The sequence below is a fragment of the Equus przewalskii genome, chromosome 13 (genome assembly GCF_037783145.1).
Source record: "Equus przewalskii isolate Varuska chromosome 13, EquPr2, whole genome shotgun sequence".
NCBI lineage: Eukaryota > Metazoa > Chordata > Mammalia > Perissodactyla > Equidae > Equus > Equus przewalskii.
The window spans coordinates 72,065,433-72,083,590 of record NC_091843.1 but is presented as its reverse complement, the minus strand read 5'-3'; the positions used below and the strand labels follow the sequence as shown (position 1 = coordinate 72,083,590).

At 40.0% G+C, this 18,158-nt stretch overlaps 1 protein-coding gene and 1 long non-coding RNA gene across 2 annotated transcripts in view; one reads left to right on the top strand and one right to left on the bottom strand.

The window, feature by feature from the left end:
• The window catches only part of RHOBTB3 (Rho related BTB domain containing 3), a 52,655-nt gene that overhangs the window by 19,837 nt on the left and 14,660 nt on the right, over positions 1 to 18,158 (top strand). The window contains exons 6-9 of the mRNA XM_008520979.2: positions 1,119 to 1,484; positions 8,110 to 8,222; positions 11,474 to 11,594; positions 16,744 to 16,917. Of these exons, the coding sequence (XP_008519201.1) occupies positions 1,119 to 1,484; positions 8,110 to 8,222; positions 11,474 to 11,594; positions 16,744 to 16,917 (774 nt within the window). The remainder of the gene's footprint in view (positions 1 to 1,118; positions 1,485 to 8,109; positions 8,223 to 11,473; positions 11,595 to 16,743; positions 16,918 to 18,158) is intronic.
• On the bottom strand, positions 772 to 16,839 carry LOC139075154 (uncharacterized). The gene is made up of 5 exons (XR_011525273.1): positions 16,695 to 16,839; positions 15,188 to 16,441; positions 14,033 to 14,106; positions 5,412 to 5,510; positions 772 to 1,591 (listed from the first exon to the last, which is right to left on the bottom strand). It is a non-coding gene; the product is annotated as an uncharacterized lncRNA (long non-coding RNA).

Sequence of the window (18,158 nt, the reverse complement as noted above, 5' to 3'; positions counted from 1 at the left end):
ACTTGTTCTGAGGGCAGATGCTGGGCTCTGGGCACGTGGCTTTCAGGCATTTCTCAGCCTTTAAGGTTCTGTGCAGGTGCCTCAGGCAGTGGAGAGGAGGGCGGGTGAGGCAGAGTTCAGGCAGAGCCCCGCCTCCGAGTACCTTGTTCCTGTCTGTTTTATAGACTGGAGTTTCGCTTTAGAATAAAGAATTTTTATTGCTAAAGCAGTCTGAATTCCTCTGATTTGGAGGATTGCATGTTCTTCAAGCAACCCTTCATAGATAACGCTTTCCTCAGCTCAGCTTTGGGAAAAAGTTAGACAGCTGACATTTTCCCATTAGGATCTATGATCAGGCTCTAGGGCGTGGTCCACTGTGTGGATATGTTGAATTGATGAAGGGCTAGTCAGTCTTTGCTGGTGGTCAAACTAGGAAATGGCAAGTTACTTCATCTTTTGGAAATTAAGGAGCCTAGTTAACACTCTCCCTGAAGTGTGCTGAGGGGAAAAAGCTGGTTTGGGGCAAACATATTGTTTTACTAGGAGGAAAGCAATATTAATTTTAGGATCAAAATAAAATGGTGAAAATGGTTTCCGACAGTCGAGTCCAAGACTCAGAGCCCTGGCTTTGAGAGGCTGCAGTTTTCACAAGCTAGCCCTCCACCTCCACTTCCTGTCCCCGGAGCATAACGACCTCACTTGTGAGGTTGGCTTCTTCAGAACTTATTCAGCAATTTGTTTGAAATTTTTGTCAGGCGAAAGTAAAGAATGATGACTACCAGCACACTAAAGTTCAGTGTTTGGAGAAATATTTTATTTTGGGACACACAAATAGTGAGAAATGCCATTTTATTGCTCTGTATGGCAGTAGTATGTTTTTCATTTGCACTATAAAAAATACGGTATTTCCGTATGCCTGTGTTATCCCTGGATAATTAGTTTACATATGTTTATTATCAGGTTAAGCTATACAAAATTTCTATTTTTGTAGGTCAAAAATGGCCAAACAATGGCAATTTCATATGGTTTAACCTAATATTAAAAAATATTGTTTTGTTATGTTTAAAATAAACCTGAAATGATTGGGTCTTTAGACCTAAAAAATAGTTTGTTATTTTTATTTTCTTTTTTTAAAACAGAAAAAATGCCCGTCTTAAAGGCTGAAGCATCGCATTATAACTCTGATTTAAATAACTTGCTGTTCTGCTGCCAGTGTGTGGATGTGGTATTTTACAACCCAGATTTAAAGGAAGTTGTAGAAGCCCACAAGATTGTTCTCTGCGCCGTAAGCCATGTTTTCATGCTGCTTTTCAATGTGAAGAGTCCTGCTGACATTCAGGATTCCAGCATCATCCGAACTACCCAGGATCTCTTCGCCATAAACAGAGATCCTGCCTTTTCAGGTGCTAGCCAGGATTCTCCAGGCAACCCACCATTACGAGTCATTGTTAAAGACGTCCTCTTCTGTTCTTGTTTATCGGACATTCTGCGCTTCATTTATTCAGGTATCTTGTCAAATGGTTCTGGTGCATTCTCTTGAACTTTTGAAGTGAAGTATGCCTGTGGTCCTCAGGTGAATTGGTTAGTTTTGGTTAGTTCTTCTTTCTACCACCTAAGGCAAAGATTATGCATGAAATAGTCTTTGTTTATATACAGGAAGTGGACCAAGCTTTCTATCTTCCTTACACATACTTGCCTTGGTTTAAAATCTACTTGTAAAAACAATAGTCTCTTTACCTACTGAGCATGTGTGTTAGTATTTTATTTTTAAAAAAATATCCAGAATGTGAAAATATAGGCATTTCTTATCCAGTTTAACTTTAAAGAAATAATGTTTTTCAAGTGTATGTGAATATAAGTGTCTACATCTTAAAACCTAGCTATTTATTCTCCTTTCTGTCTGACTCTTTGATTTTGGAGGGAATTGAGGACAGAAGTTAGCAAGGTCATTGCATTCAGGTTAGGGACTGGAAAAGGTATTTAAAGATAGTTTAGGCTGAGATCTGATCAACTTTGGCTATAACTATTTTAGACTTTAATTTTTTTTCTTACTGTGCCCTTATATTTTTAAGACTCAACTTGGCAATTATTTTTCTTCTTGTCCTTTTAAAAACTCAATAGCAACTATATTCTAAAGAACAGAAGTTTTATCTAGTCATGAGCAAATTGAAGGTGTCATATCTGAGGGTCCCATATAAGAATGGAAAAGAATGGATGTAAAATGGTTTTTAAAGTAAGCATCTAAACATAAAATTTCTGAGAACTTTTCTCTTCTTTAATTTTCTTTTCCCACTTGGAATCATTTGCTGATGAAATATTAGATTAAGGTCATTCCTTCTCTGGAATGTATCTGGTGAAACGTCTATAATCTGTTTTTAGACTTCAGAATTGGGGGCAGATAGGAAGTTTATAAAGGTTTTCAAATAAAAAGTGTCATTTCATGTAGGTAGGAAAGTTTTGGGTAGCCTTCAGTTGAAATGATTGATATTAAAGATAAAATTTTACTTATTTCATTTGGGTTGTGGTTGTATAATTTTATAAGTTAAAATAAAAATTAATGGTTGTGAAAAATACAGTTACAGCATGCAGATTTAAGTGGATTAAAAATGTATATATGTTAGAGTAGAATATAGTGGTGGGTCTTAAATCCTTCGTTCAGTGACTGTTGGCTTGGAAAAGACATAAGAAACCACTGCTACAGAGCATTCCAGCACATTCCCTTCAACATGGCCGCTTTTCTGTGTCAGCTGAATTAATGAGTAGACTCTAGCAGCTGTGAATCATCATATGGATAAACCAGACTAGGTAAAGACTTCAGTTAGTACTACACATTTTTGTGTTTAAACTTAGAATCTCACAATTCAGAATTTGAGACTAACGTTGAAAGACCAAAACGTATACTGTTAAAAAAAAGTCTTTAATGCTATGTTTGGAGAACTATAAAGGAAGTGTTTGGCTTTTCTTGTCAATGATCTTACTGTTGAAGTTATGAATTATTCAGCAAGTTTCCCACAGTATCCACTGAGTACTTTCAAAGACACATGAACACTTTGAGGTCAGTTATATCCTCTCTAACGTGGTAGCAGTAAATAGCTAGACGTACCTCCAGTGACGGCACCTGCTTGTCTTTCTCCTAGGGAGTGATTTTTTTTAAATTGCAAAATTAATACATGCAGATGGAATAAAGGGGGAAAGAAAAGAAAAATAAAATTTCTCCTCATCTCCTATTCCCCTTCCCCAGAGTCAATTATCTCTCATAAGTATTTTATGTGTTCACTCTAATGCTATTTGAAAGAATTTAATATATTGGGATATTTGCATTCAGGAAAATGTCATCTTTGGTAACTGCTGTTTTTCAGGAACCACAGGTAATGTCCCCTGACTGGAGCATGCATGGGAAGTGATGGCTCATAGGAGATGAGGCTGGCAAGGCCCGTGGGAGCTGTTCCTGCTGTTCTTAGAAGCTGTTCTAGAATTTTAAGCATGATCAGACTCAGCTTTAGAAAGCTCATCTCTGGTGATGGTAGAAGGATGGACTAGAGCAGACAAGACAGAAGTCCAGTCAGGAGGCCCTGTTACTCTGGAGATCAACCTCAGGAAGGCCAATACTCTGACAACAGGTGGTTGGTGTTGGGGCTGGTCCATCATCTGGACCAGTGCTTTTCAAACCTTAAAGTGCAAACAAGTCAGCTGGGGATCTTGCTAATGTGCAGATTCTGATTTAGTAGGCCCAGGTGAGGCATGAGATGCTGCATTTCCAACAGCCTCAGGTGATGCTGATGCTCTGGACCACAAGCAGCTGCAACACCTGTGCTGGGAAGAACTGGGTACCAGTTATCGTCAAGGAATAAGGGCTTGGAATTCAGCACAGAGGCCCAGGAGAGGAACCCAGTTATCAGTCTCAGGGCACAAAGTCAGGGGTCAGCTTCAAGACTGACTGATGTGGAGCTTTTTGGAGCTGGGGCTGTCGGTGCCGTGTTGTAGCCCTGGCCTGAAGTTGGGGAGAGCAGATGCTCAGTATTTGGGTGGAAACTAAGCGGGCCTGGGAATAGGATTCAAGGGCAGAGGGCACCATGGCAAAGAGAGCTACAAGCCCTTGACCAGTTCAGAGCATGGGCTTCCTAATCTGCCACAGAGCTCTTGCACTTCTGCTCTGCTCTGTCCTTGTGTGTCACAGTCCAGACAAGAGGTGGTGTCAGGTATGAGCAGGGCCACAGGCCATTGACCTGGGGCTACAGGGAGACGCTGATTCTGGTTGAGCAGAAGGGAAAATGAATGCTTGAGCAGGTACCTATTAGTTATTCTTTAATTATTTACAGAGTATAACCTCAGACTCAAGCAAAAGTGACTTTAAGTCATTTTTAAAGAGATGTTAAAGCTGTATTTGCACAGTAATGAAAATTATGAAAAATGCAGAAAATTTAAGAGAAAAGAAATCAAATAGATTTCCACTCTCAAATATCTGAACATTTATTGATGTTTTGTTTTACCCTCTAGTCTTTGTTTATGAACAGGTTACTGTTTTTTAAAAACATATTTTTATCAAATCAAACAAAAAATTTAAATCTACATTTTTTTCTCAGAGACTTCAATAAAGAGGCCGGGCTTGTATGTCTTTTTGGTTTGTTTTTCTTGTTCTTGATGTTGAACATTTAAAAATTTTTGAACAGCACACAAGTTTTAAGACCCAGTTATGCAATGGTTTCCTCGCAGAAGCCCTGGCCTACCCACCAGTTATGGCAGGGACCGTAGTAGACAGGAGCCGTTTGTGCTCCCGTCAGCTGGGTTGGTAAGAGAGGTAGAACTCCGTGACATGGCATGCTCAGGAATATTTGCCCTGAGCAAACATGGGCTGAAAAGCCATATTAAACCTATCTCCTGCCCTTTTTTTTTAATGAACCAAATTGAAAGAATGTCTTGTTTTTTTTAGATAGCATGGTTTTTTTTTTTAATCTTTAGGAATTTGAAATTTTATATATATTGTGTCACCATTGGACATTTGGATCTTATATTTAGGAAGGACCTGTTTAATAATCTGGCTAACACTTTACACACATATGTACGGCTTCAGTTTATTTTCCTATTCAGATTTCTGAGCAAACAGACACAGTGATAGTGTCCGTTTTGTTTATGTTATTTTTCTATTGGATAACACCCAACACTGCATAATGTATAAGTACTTAATAATTAACACTAAAGGAGAAGGAGGAATCTGAAAAGTGAGGCCAGCAGTTTCCTGGTCTTCACAGAGTAATCCTTAAATGGCATATAATTGTGACATTCTTACAATACCCGATACAGTCTTTATGCTTGCAAATTCCTGAGTCACATGATCTCAGATGGTTAGGAATTGAAATATTTCTAAGAGCCTCAAGAATTTAGCTTTGAGCTCTTCCTGCCACAGATGGCTCTTAGAATTTCACGTCACTTACTGAAATGCTGCCAGCGTAAATGAATATGTGGACGAGCGTTCATCTTCAGTTTGCATCGTATTCTTCAGCTCTTGGAATTATTCTGTAGCATGCTCTTTTCTGCATTGCATTAAAAACACAGCTTAGTGTGCACAAACATACCACGCTCTCTAAAGAGTATAATAAATGCTCGGAAAGGAAAAATCTCAGTCACTTTTGCAGACAAATAAGTTCTAGAGATCTGCTGTACAGACAACATTATGCCTATTGTTAACCATACTGTATTGAAAACCATTAAGAGGATAGATTCCATGTTAAATGTTCTTATGACAATAAAAAAAATGAAAAGAAAATCCTAATCTGAGGATTATGGCTTTATTAGGACCTAAAAGTGTCAAAGGTGATTTGATTAGCATTTCTAATTATGAAAACAGCCTGATCATTGAAGTGTCCTGATGAACTAGTCTTACTTTCATTTTTGGTTATTGGATCTTTCTGTGTTTGTTCTCAAACAGATTTGTGACCTGTAGGGATTTACCTGCTCCTAATCCCATATGTTTAGATTTGTTGCTTGCTTTCTTTCAGATAATCTTCTGAATGGAGATATTGTGTAGGTGTTCTTTAAGTAATATAATTTTACTTTTAGGAGACAGTATCTGTGCTGCCCTTTAGCATGCATGAATGCAGACAATCAAAAATACCTACACCTACAGGTTGCTGCATCCCACTAACCCTGGGCTTTCATGATGGATGAAATGTCTGAAGGAAGAGCAGTGGTCATCAGCACTCAGTGCACATTAAAATGACCTGGCAGACTTTTAAAATTGATGTTTGGGCCCCAGCCCTAGAAATTCTAATTTAACTGGTCTGGGGGTAAGACCTCCTCTGATGGTATTTTATGAAAGATCTCCAGATAAATGTAATGTGCAAGTAGAGTTGAGAATTACTGGCATAGAGTAAATTTTCTTGATCTGGGGTCCTTTGGTTTCTAAGGGATTCTTCTGCTCCTGACATTTTTATAGAGACTTTATTGTCTATGTGTGCATGGGAAATTTTCTGGAGAGACAATCTGAAGAATTTATCAGATTGTGAAAAAAGTGTGTGACTTTAAAGTTAAAAGTCACTAGTGCAGGAAGAGGGAAACAAAAGCACAGACTTGCTCTAGACTGCACACCTTTGGGAATTGGAGGAGGGAGGGGAGCTAACAGTGAACTCAGGAAAAGGGTGATCAAAAGTGGTGTGCTGGAGCTGGCTGGCACCAGCTTGTGCGAGCCAATTGGATTTCTCTCTTCCCAATTCTATATTCTGCGAAGTCATGTTGGTAGGTTGAATTTGGCCATGGTGGAAGTACTTACATCACAGAAATAGCAAATGCCTCAAATCAGGGCTCTCCTTTTCCCTCCCCCTAGGACACACTGTAGTAATCGTGACAGCCAGGTGAGGAGAAGTTTAACGACATGCGAAAGTGCCAAGTGCTGAGGGCTCAGCTGTGATGAGGCCTGAGAGCCGCTGGACCATCAGTCTGACTCTTCAGATTAGCTTTGGATCTCGTTGGTACAGGCTAGCTGCAATTGCCTGACCTCATTGGTTCAATTAATGCTTATTATGTGCCCTCCCCACTCCCATATATCCATGAAGGCAAAGTTCTGGATGTGGGGAGGGAAGCATCAGAAGAGACAGATTGAAAGCAGAAAGAAAAGCATCTTGAGTTACCCAGAGAGGGGAAGTGACTTGCTTAAAGTTACACCAGTAATTAGTGGCAGAAATAGAACTTGAACCTGCGTCTCCCCGCTATGCCTGCCCACACTACACCTTTCTGAATTCTATTTTTAGGAGTTAGGACTTTCTATAAGCCATGAGGTGGATGGGGGTGATCTCTCGGAATATCGTGATCAGTTTGGAAATTTATCAGCATTGAGTAATAGGATAGATTCGATGGGAAAAAGGCCACTAGGGAGCAGGGAGGCTGATCGGAGGCTGCCGCAGGCCAAGTGACAGGGGTGCTTGGGGAGAAGGTGAACTTGTGCTGATCGTCAAAAAGGAGTTTCATAAGACATAGAGAAAAAGGGCTGACAGTGTGAGACAGAAGGAAGTGAGCCTAGGAAAAGATACCTTGGAAGGGGTTTGGGGTGAAGACAAGGGGAGAGAGGGACCAGGAGGGATGATTTTGCTCCAATGCCACGGTCCTGTAGCACATCAGAAAATTATCTAGCTCCTTTCTTCAGGTTGGTTCTATAGAGTTGGCTATGGAGCATCCTGATGTGTTCCTGACAGTGCATGAGACTGTCCGAATGCATTTTGTTCCTACTGCTTATTCCTCTACCTGATGGTAGTCACTGCTCTCCATGATCAGAATGATTTAATTCAACCTTAGAAAAGACCACATACGCCTTCTTACCTAGAGCAAGTAAATAGTTTGGGTGTTGGACCACTTGTGATGGTAACTCATATTCTGGCCATTGCCATTATCACTAGCTGACCACTACTATGGAGAGGTGACAGCTGTTCAGAGAGGAAGACTTTAGGTTTTGAGCAATAATTTTGAGGAAGGCAAACTGATTTTTTAAAAATGTAAGAGCTGTTTAAATGTTTTAGTGTAATTACAAAGATATATATTTGGTAAAGAAAATACTAAAAAAGGGGGAACACTGATATCTAATAAGAGTTTTTTTCTTCCTGCTTTATCAGAAAAATTCATTATATGTTAATTGGTTTACAGGTGCTTTCCAGTGGGAAGAATTGGAAGAAGATATCAGGAAGAAGTTGAAAGATTCTGGGGATGTTTCCAGTGTAATTGAGAAAGTTAAGTGCATTTTAAAAACACCAGGAAAGGTAAATCAGTTTATTGTAAGTTAGTTTACTTTGATTTTCTCTGAATTGTAACTAATATACTATGATGAATATGATATTGAGTTATGAGAAGAGTCAATAATATATAAATTTGTTGGCCTTAAGTCTGTTTTTTAACATTTAAATATTTACATCTTATTTCTCACTGTCTCTGATTTTAATTCATATAAGAATTACAATATGTGTGTGTCATGTCTGTAAAATCTTGGTTTGTGAATTCCGTCCTCTGAAACCTGCTCCTGGAGCTCCAGGAAGATGCGGTCCATGTCAAGAATGGAGGGCTGCTGAATGTGTCTAGTTACAGATAAGCTTTTGGAGGGGATGCTTTCTCACTCCTCACAGTTTAGGTCCACATAGTTTTCAGGAGCAAGGCAGTTTCTGCGTGTCCCTTTTTCAGGGGTTCTGAGAAATCTCTTTGACCAGGTAGACAGTTAAGGATTTGTTTCTCATCTAGTATAGGTTCAAATTTATACATTAGGTCCAAAGATTATAAAAATACAGACTTTGTATGTAGTCATACACTTGTGCACGTTAAAACTCTAGTTGAGTTAGATTGTACAGAGTCTGTAAGAGGTTTAAAAGTAAATTTGTTAAGTTTTAAGACAACTACACTACACAATTTAGCCAGTGTATTCTTATTTCAGATTCTGTGATAAACAAATTAGCTACAGTAGATAAAAATGTGAGTTATGTGCAATGCCTAGCAGAATATAGGTTTATACTAAATGTAGAAAGAAGTGATTATTTCTTTAATGTTTTTATACAGATAACTGTCAATTCTACAACCTAAGTTTTTAACATTTTAAGTTAATATTTTAAAACTGAACTAGTTTTTATGAAGATTCGTGATTATTCTTTAATTGAGAAAATGGTCTTTTTTTTTAACAAACTGACATGGAATTAAAGGGCAAGACCTTTCTTATTTTAATAACATTTCAGCAGATATATAGAAGCTGTCCACTTTTACAGGTGTGTGGCAGGGTGCTAGCTTTCTTGCAGTCTAATTCAACTAAATAATACTTTTGTAGAAATGTGCACATAAACCTGCATTCTGTTGTTCAGAAGTTCTCTGGATTAACTCATTTATGGACCAGTGAAAATGTACATTATGTACAGCTGTGTTCTCTCCAAACTTCTGCCCTCCCATTTTTTTTCCCCAAATTCAAGGCATAGGTGAGAAGGGAATCTGTTTACATAGATTCATAATCTTTATATATATATATATATATATATATATTCATACCAAGTATATACACATAGGAATTTATACATATATTCATACCTAGTATACATCTACATAATATTCATGATATACAAATTTGTAACCTTTATCTGAATGATTAGGGCAGAGTGTTGCCTTTTGTTCTAAACCTGAGCCTTTCCTTGGGCCTGATTTTGAACACAGTCATTCCTTTGAGTACTGCGAATAAAACGAATCCTTGTTATGGAAGGGAAGGCTGAGGGCTGTATGATTCCATGATGTTGAACTAAATTCCCTCCTTTGCGCAGGAAGAGAGAAGAGTTCTGTGTTTTCTTCCCATGCTTTCCTGGGCTGAGGGTCTCTCTCATTCATTGAGTACAACACAGGGCTATAACAATGAATTGGGAATCAGAAAATGTACATTTAAATTATGAGTCTGCCACGAATTTTCTCTGTGACTTTGAGCAAGTCTTCTCAGGGCTCTCTGTAAAATGGAATAACCTGGAGGATTTTGAAAGCCTGTGCTAGCTCTCAAATTCTCTGATGCTTTTTGTCTGTTTCTCTCCTTTATGTGTGGCAGTCACCTGAATCCTCTCCACAAACTCCTTCACTGGGGGTTAAGTATATTGTCAATAGGATCTGAGAAAATACTTTAAGGACCAGGAATTGTTTTGGTTCTCTGTCTTGCTCATGGGTATCATTCTGGAGAGTGTTGTCTTCTTCCTAATGAGGAAGGATAATATTTTTTTTCCCTCTCACCAAACATTTTAACTTGCCACCATAGAAGATTAATCCGAAGTGGGAAGTAGGTGCCATTTATTCTTATTGCTAAAGTCATATGCTTGGTTATTTCTGAGGGATAAAGCTTTCTGAATTCCCTAGCTGGCAAGCAGAGGTCAGCATTTTGGCTGGGCTGAGGTTCTGAGATTCAGCAGGGGAAATGAGTAGAAGGTAAAGGAAGAGGGGCTGGCCCTCGATTTCTGGGGTTGGCACAAAAGAATGTCTGAAAGATGACGGAAAGGATAAACAGAGCACCCAGTCCTGAGTGGGGAGCAGAGGAAGGCTGGAGACCACTGGGTCAGGCAGAGAAGCACTGGTCCTGGAGGCCGCCAGCTAGAGTGAGCTGGTGTGTGAGGACAGACAGGGCAAGTCAAGGAAGAGGTTCTCTGACTCCAGAGCAGAGACCCAGGCAGCCTGTCACGGGTTCCAGCAGTCCCGGCTGTGGGTAGGAAAGAGATCTAGGACTATAAGATTGTAGATTAAGATGGAGGTGAACCAATGTTTCACCCTCAGGTATTTTAATGTTGATCTAGTAGGCTGTAGGACATGGTGCGATAGGGGAAAAATAGGTATTTTTCGTAATTACAAGTGAAAATTTTGTATAGTATGTACTTTCTTTTTTTTATTGAGTTAATGATAGGTTACAATCTTGTGAAATTTCAGTTGTACATTAATGTTTGTCAGTCATGTTGTAGGTGCACCACTTCACCCTTTGTGCCCACCCCCCCACCCCACCTTTCCCCTGGTATCCACTAAACTGTTCTTAGTCCACATTTTTAAATTCCTCATATGAGTGGAGTCATACACAGATTATCCTTCTCTAGCTGGCTTATTTCACTTAACATAGTATGTACTTTCTTAATTAGTGAACAAAGGAGCAGGCTGTACGTGTAAGGACTTTTTTGTGAGGCATTCATATGAGGTTGAACTGCTGTTGTCTGTTTCTCAGATGACAGAGACCCGTGGGGGAGCTCTGGACCCCACAGCTTCTCAGCCATAGAGTTGAGCGCTTGCTTAGCCAGTTCACTCACTGCTCTGAGTGCCGCGGAGGCCGCGTTGCTCACTGTCAGGCAGCAGATGTAGTTCTGGAGGATAAGTTCCCATGAAAGCTATGATCAGAGATGCCATAGAGTAGGTAAGCATTGTTTCTTAAAACATTTAGGGCAATTTTCCAAATTCTCTAACCAGCCCATTTATGTTATCAAAGCATATTGTTCAATATTTCCCCTTGTATTTTTGTTTTTCCTTATAGATTAATTGCCTAAGGAATTGCAAAACCTATCAAGCCAGAAAACCTCTGTGGTTTTATAGCACTTCCCTCAAGTTTTTCCTTAACAAACCAATGCTTGCTGATGTTGTCTTCGAAATACAAGGTATAGTTCAATTTTTACAAAGTTCATTATTTATTTTTATTTCTTGTTTTCTAACCTAATTTTCTATTTCAGCTTTGAATATTTCAGGTAAAGTAATGACTATTCTCTGTTGTGGGATGTAGATTAATACTGCCTAAATTTCAACAAAATCTTCAAGGGAAATGAAATGTTTTATCAAAATAAGGAAAGAAAATTATATTTGCCTTAGCTTTTTTTCTCCATAGCGTATGCTTCATTAACTTTCAGGGATGAGCAAGCGATAGGGTGATTTATAATATCACCCCATAAAATATTTTTGTTTGTATATTTAAGATCCTAGTTTTTTGAATCCTCTGAAACCAGCCCACTTAAAATTATATTGCCTCTAGCTTATTTTATTCAGCTCTCTTCCTTTTTACTGGAGGAAAAGGAACTAACCATGGGTTGAGGGTCATGCCTGGCTTACATCAGGCATCTGTAGATATAGCTACTTATTCCTGACAGCACTGAGAATTATCACCAGAGCAACTGAGAGCTGCTTTTTCTCTCTGTAGGAAAAAACTGCTACCTAATTTTAATAAAGATGAGCTGTTTAGTGCCCATTATTGATTATTTGCTTGGATAAGTTTGTCACTTTAGTAGGTTAAAAGCATAATCTTAACACAAATGGTCAGATACCCTCAATTATGCAAGAAGGATAGCAGTTGTTTCCAAATGAATTAAGTAGAACTTCAGATAGGCTATTATTTAAAGGAAGATATAATTCTAATTTTATGGTAGAAATGTATGGCAGCTAAGAGTCATTTACTATATAAAATTTTCCCCCAGAAAGATTCATTTTCCTTTTAATTTTGGCCACTAGCCAAGACAAACAATGAATTGGACATTTTCCAAAGTGCCTTCTGATACGCTGCTGTCAGCGCTGTCTGTAATGTGAGTGTAGGAGATTGAGAATGGGACAAAAGAGTGACCTTGAAAGACATGAAAAATGATTTGGAAAAAGGAAAGCTGAGACCAAATTTACTTATAATTTGCATAGGAGTCATTAACACCTGCTTATAATTTGCGTTGATACCAAACATTGTGTTAGTGTAACCTGCTGAAAAGATTTTCAAAAGGGAATATGCAACACGTGAAAATATGTGTTATATTAAAAGAAAAGAAAGAGCAGCGATGGGCTGGAAGGGCTAGTTGGATGGCAGCACGGATGCTTTGCAGCAGCTGCTGTGGTGTTCTTCGTAGCCTCCCCAGCTCGAAACCCAAGGCTTATCAGGCAGTCACGAGTAGGGAGAAGCAAGAATGAGTGGAAGCAGAGTCTGGCGACAGCTTCTGTGCTGTCAGCTGGAGGAGAGGCAAGCCTAGCTTCTGAAGAGCGAGGGGAGGGAAGCTTCCAGTGTGTAGAAGGCAGCAGTGTTGTCTCCTCCTCCAGAGGGCTGAGCCTGTGCTCTGGGGCCCTCGCTCCAGCCTTGGCTTTGCATTCAACCTATGTGTGTCCTTGGGCAAGTCACTTCACATGTCTGGCCTTAAGTCTTCTCATTTGCAAAGTGAAGGTGAACCATATAGATTCTAAAAGGTCCTTTCTGTTGTTAAGCTTGATGAGGTGGTAGTCACAGGGCCTAGGAAGACCTGGCTGGGATCTTGCTTGGCTGCATACTTAATGTATAGCTTTGGCTGTGTTACCTGACGTTTCTGATCCTTTGTTTCCTTGCCTGTAAAATGGGGATACTCGTTTCCACCTGGTAGAGTGGTCACAGGGATTGAGAGGGTGTGTGTAAAGGTAGACACCCCTCCCGCCCCCCACAATGGCAGCCAACACTGGTGAGTCACTGCACTTGGCCTGCGGAACCCAGGGCCGTGGGAAAATCCTTCTTTTAAAATGTTCCAGGCCGTCACCCACAACCGGCTGGAGTTGACGTGGGGTATAAAACTTATTTACTGGGGCTGGCCTCGTGGCTGAATGGTTAAGTTTGCGCTCTGCTTTGGTGGCCCTGGAGTTTCACTGTTTCGGTTGCTGGGCTTGGACCTAGTACCGCTCATCTAGCCCTGCTGAGGTGGCGTCCCACACAGCACAACCAGAATCTACACTATGGAATCTGCAACTAAGTACTGGGGGGCTTTGAGGAGAAAGCAAAAAAAAAGAAGAACAAGAGGATTGGCAACAGATGTTAGCTCAGGTGCCAATCTTTGAAAGAAAAAAACAATAACCTATTTACTGTCCCTATAATAGATAGTCATTATTTATATATATATATGTGTGTATATATATATATATATATATACACATATATATTTTTTACTACCACCCCCAGTTTGTTGTTTGGGTTTGTATCTTTTTCCATTAAATAATTTTTTTTTAAAAAGCTACTAGAGCAGCTCTGAAACTTGGTAAACATTTAGACCTGATCTAGAACGGTATTAGTTTCCTTTTGACATTTGAATCTGCATCTCATGAAAAATACCTTTAGAAAGTCATGTTCCGTCCCTGTCTCCTTGTGTGGTACATATTCTAAGTCTCTTGAACCAGGCAAGTTTCCTGTTTTCAGAATAAAACCAAAAACAATTCTCAGAATTTAAGTTTTAAAACTTGGCAAGTAGTGTGAAGAATGTATGACAAATGTAGTATTTTATTCTACTATAAAATAAAAACAAAGACTTTAATAATCTATGCAAAGTTACTAGAAAACTTGGGCTTTTAAATTTTGTTTTACTCTTAAAACTCTTTTCCTTAAAAAGTTTCTTACAACTGTTAACAGCAATTAAATACTACAAAGGAAAGATACTTTAGGCCTTGACATTTTCAAAGAACATGTTTATCTTTTAACTAGAAAATTGATGTCTTTTTCCCCTTGAGTAATTCTTCAGTGCTGTCCTATTGCTGTTTAGAATGTAAACACTGCATTATGCTCTTTCAGCATGTTTTAAACAGTGTTTATATATTTATACAGTTTATATACAATGCTTAAAAATGTGACTATACTGAGGTGTATTGTATTACAGTTTCACAACAGAACAATTTATAACACCAAAACAGCAGTTGAAAAAGGTGAGAAGCAGAGCTGGCCTGGTGGCATAGTGGTTAAGTTTGTGCTCTCTGCTTTGGCAGCCCAGGGTTCACAGGTTCGGATCCTGGGTGCGGACCTACACACTGCTCATGGAGCATGTATATAGGCGGTGTCCCACGTACAAAATAGAGGAAGACTGGCAACAGGTGCAGGGCCAATCTTCCTCATGAAAGAAAACAAAACAAAAAAACCAAAAAGTGGTGAGAAATAGAAGTTGATATTTTCTTAACTGGAGATATAATGGTTTTCCAAACTAAATTTTGAGATTGAAATCGGCTTGAAAATGCTTTAAGATACTGAGTGTATTATTGATGATTTTGTAACCACATTATCAATGGAAAATTTCTGTTAAAATTCCAAGGTTACTTATCACATTCCTTCCTCATCTACTGTCCTTTTGGTATTTTTGGCCAGTCTTAAATCCCTCTGCTTAACCCAAATGATAGTTTATCTAGTTTTGTTTAAGCCATGCTTCTAATTTTCCTTTTCTTTTTTTCATAGTACCCTATTTAAGATTTTAAAACCTTAAAATTACCAGTCAAATTGCTTTACCTGTTTGAATTCTTTGTTAATTACTATATACAGATATACGCAGCATTCTTTAATCATGGAAACTGGTTGTCCCTCGTCCATGAACACTGTAACATTGGGGGCAGGCGGCCTAAAGGCAAAGAGGCAGAGGGCCCAGAGGGGAGGATGCCTGCTGTAGGTGTGTGGTGACTGGCAGGGATGCTCCTGCGGCCGCTTCTCCCTGCTCCAGCAGGAGGTGCACCTGCGCAAATCACAGTGGCGAGCAGAGAGCTCAGAACTGGCTATGTCGGGTGTTGCTTGTAGATCCTGAGGAATTATTGGCTTTGGAGAAAGTCGCTGGGCTTGATGGAGCTCTTTTTTTCTGAGCCAGAAGATGTTTTGCTTGGATTTAAAGAAGGCGAAGAACCCCGTAATTGTAAATATTTAGAGAAGAATATATGCCCCCAAGAAGTATAAGATTTTTAGGGATGCATAGATGAAGACTCTTGGGCTGAGCAGAGTGGTTTGGCTCATAGAGTTGCTTTCTGGGAAGGGTCAGCTTTGTCACTCACACTGGCTGTGGTGTCGTCCGCCAAACTAAAAGCTTGACTGCTCCAAAGCAGGGCAGCTTCTTCTTCCTCATCTTTGTATCTTCAATAGCAAACATGGTGATTGGCACATGGTGCGTGTTCAGTAATGATCCATTGAACTGATCCAGACTGAACTGAAGGCTGGCTGTGGATTCATGGTTTCCTAAGGTGGTGGGAGTGAGAGAACTGCTTCTCCACCCCTGAGCCCCTGGCCACGTGTCCCCCATCTGGGGCTGCCTTGGTGCAGTGGCGTGGTAGCTGGAGGGCTTAGCAAGCTTTCCCTGGAGAGTCAGTTTAGTTTAATGAGCTTCAGTGAAGGGTATGAGCTGAGGGGCCTTTAAAATTGAAAGTAGCTGTGGCTCTCCCAGAAGCAGGCATTGTTCATTCAGGAAAGAGAGGTTCCCTGGGGAGGCAGTAAGCTGGGGAGACAGCAGGGCACTACCCCATCCCCCTCCAAATTTTCTGTGAGGTCTGAGATGCCTCCCTTGGCCTCACGAGAGATTCCCTTGCCGTTCCTGCTGAGATCTATGGACTACTTAGGCCAAGGATGGTTTACTTCCTATAGTCCTGTTTCTGACAAGGGAAAGCCTGGCCAGGACTGTTCTGTGAGTTGTTCAAGAAAGGTAATTGTGTTGTTTTCTCAGGAGGCATGTGGGCAGGAGTGGCTGGTGGTATTTCAAGCCAGTTGGAAAGGATGGATGTTTGGCTGTAAAAACATGAAGCAGAATATTTTATTCCCATGTTTCTATCTTCAGGAAATATAACCTAAGTAACAAATAGTTGCCTGACTTGCAAATTGTTGGTTTCAAAGTCAACTTTGAAATCTCTTTGTCAATTAAAAATTGAAAAGTCTCTGAATTAATGCTGTTTATCACCCCAAAATTTGGTTTCTGTACATCAGCTCAGCTGTGACTAATGCAATACCACTCTAATTAGAAGAAAGATTGGGAGAATAATACCTCTGCAAGTTTGTCTTATGAAGCTTTGTTTATCTTTTGAATCTTGTAGGTACGACAGTGCCAGCCCACAGGGCCATCCTGGTGGCCCGCTGTGAAGTGATGGCGGCCATGTTTAATGGGAACTACATGGAAGCAAAGAGTGTTCTCATTCCAGTTTATGGTGTTTCCAAAGAGACTTTCCTGTCGTTCTTAGAATACCTGTATACAGACTCCTGTTGCCCAGGTGAGCAGTATAAATGTCAGATAATATCTCACAATTCTTTCTTTCCCTGTTACCGATTTCGATAAGTTGCTTCCTGTGAAATCTGTTTTCATCTAAGGTTTATCAGAGTTGACATCATGGAATGTGCTAAGCAGGAGGATGTGGTGGTGGGACAGCAGTGTATTTTCAGTCAGTTCAAGTGGAAGAGCAGTCATTGGGTACCTCTTATGGGCCCTCAGACTCGAGCATAAGTTCACGTGTTCCAGCTGGTACCAACAGCGTGGTGACACTGTTGGCGCCCTAGAAATGGAGGTGTCTCGTGGTACCCAGTGGCTACTCTGATTCTACAGATTGGGGCAGAGAGCTTGGAGCACTGTCCCTTCCAGGAGAAGAAGAGGGTGGACACTGCTTTTATGGCTCTGACTTCTGATGGAGGCACATTTAAGGACTTTGAATATTCTGAGACCCACCTTGGTCATCTCTCTAGCCCAGAGGATGTGAGGTTGTTTAAGGCCTTCTTCTCACGTCTCCTAAAGTCAGACTCTCCTAGAGCTGACCTCTCTGGAAACTTTTCCTAAGATGTTTCGAATGCTCAGTGGACTGTAGGATTTATTTTCCAATTTACTGACCTAGGACTATCTTTGATTAGGAACTAACTGTCTATGGCAGCTACAGGTTGGAACAGATCTTGCTGGGTTCCTCTACCTGGAACCACCTTGGAGAAGCTGCACAATCCTTTCAAGGGGCCTTGGCGCCTTGGGATACTGGCATGGAAGCCCTTCCCTTTGATTAATCTTCATTCTTTGTCCACCAGATGGCTCCCACCACAAACATAACTAGAATAAGCCCCTCCTGGCTTCATCCAGGAGCCTGAGACCCTGACTACAGACCCTAGCCAGGTGCCCTAGCAAATATAAAAAGAAAACACACATTTCAGACCATACCTCTCTTCAGGTTTACTGCTTTAATTTTTAGATTTGGAAGATTTCCTATGTTTGTTACTGAATACTCTTAAGTTTTAAACAAGTCATGAGCCCTCTAGTGAAAGGTATTAGAAGTTCCAAAAAAGAAAATTCTTTTTTAAATTGAGTTAATTCTGGTCTTGCAGCTGCTGCACAGTTTTAGAGCCAGTTAGAGTTGCTACTGTCAGTGTTAAAGACTGGTTATAATTTTTGCTTAATAAAAATGAGAGCATTGATTCTCATCAGAGTGCGTTATTATTATTATTTCAATACCAGCAAATTTGTATATTAAATAAAAAA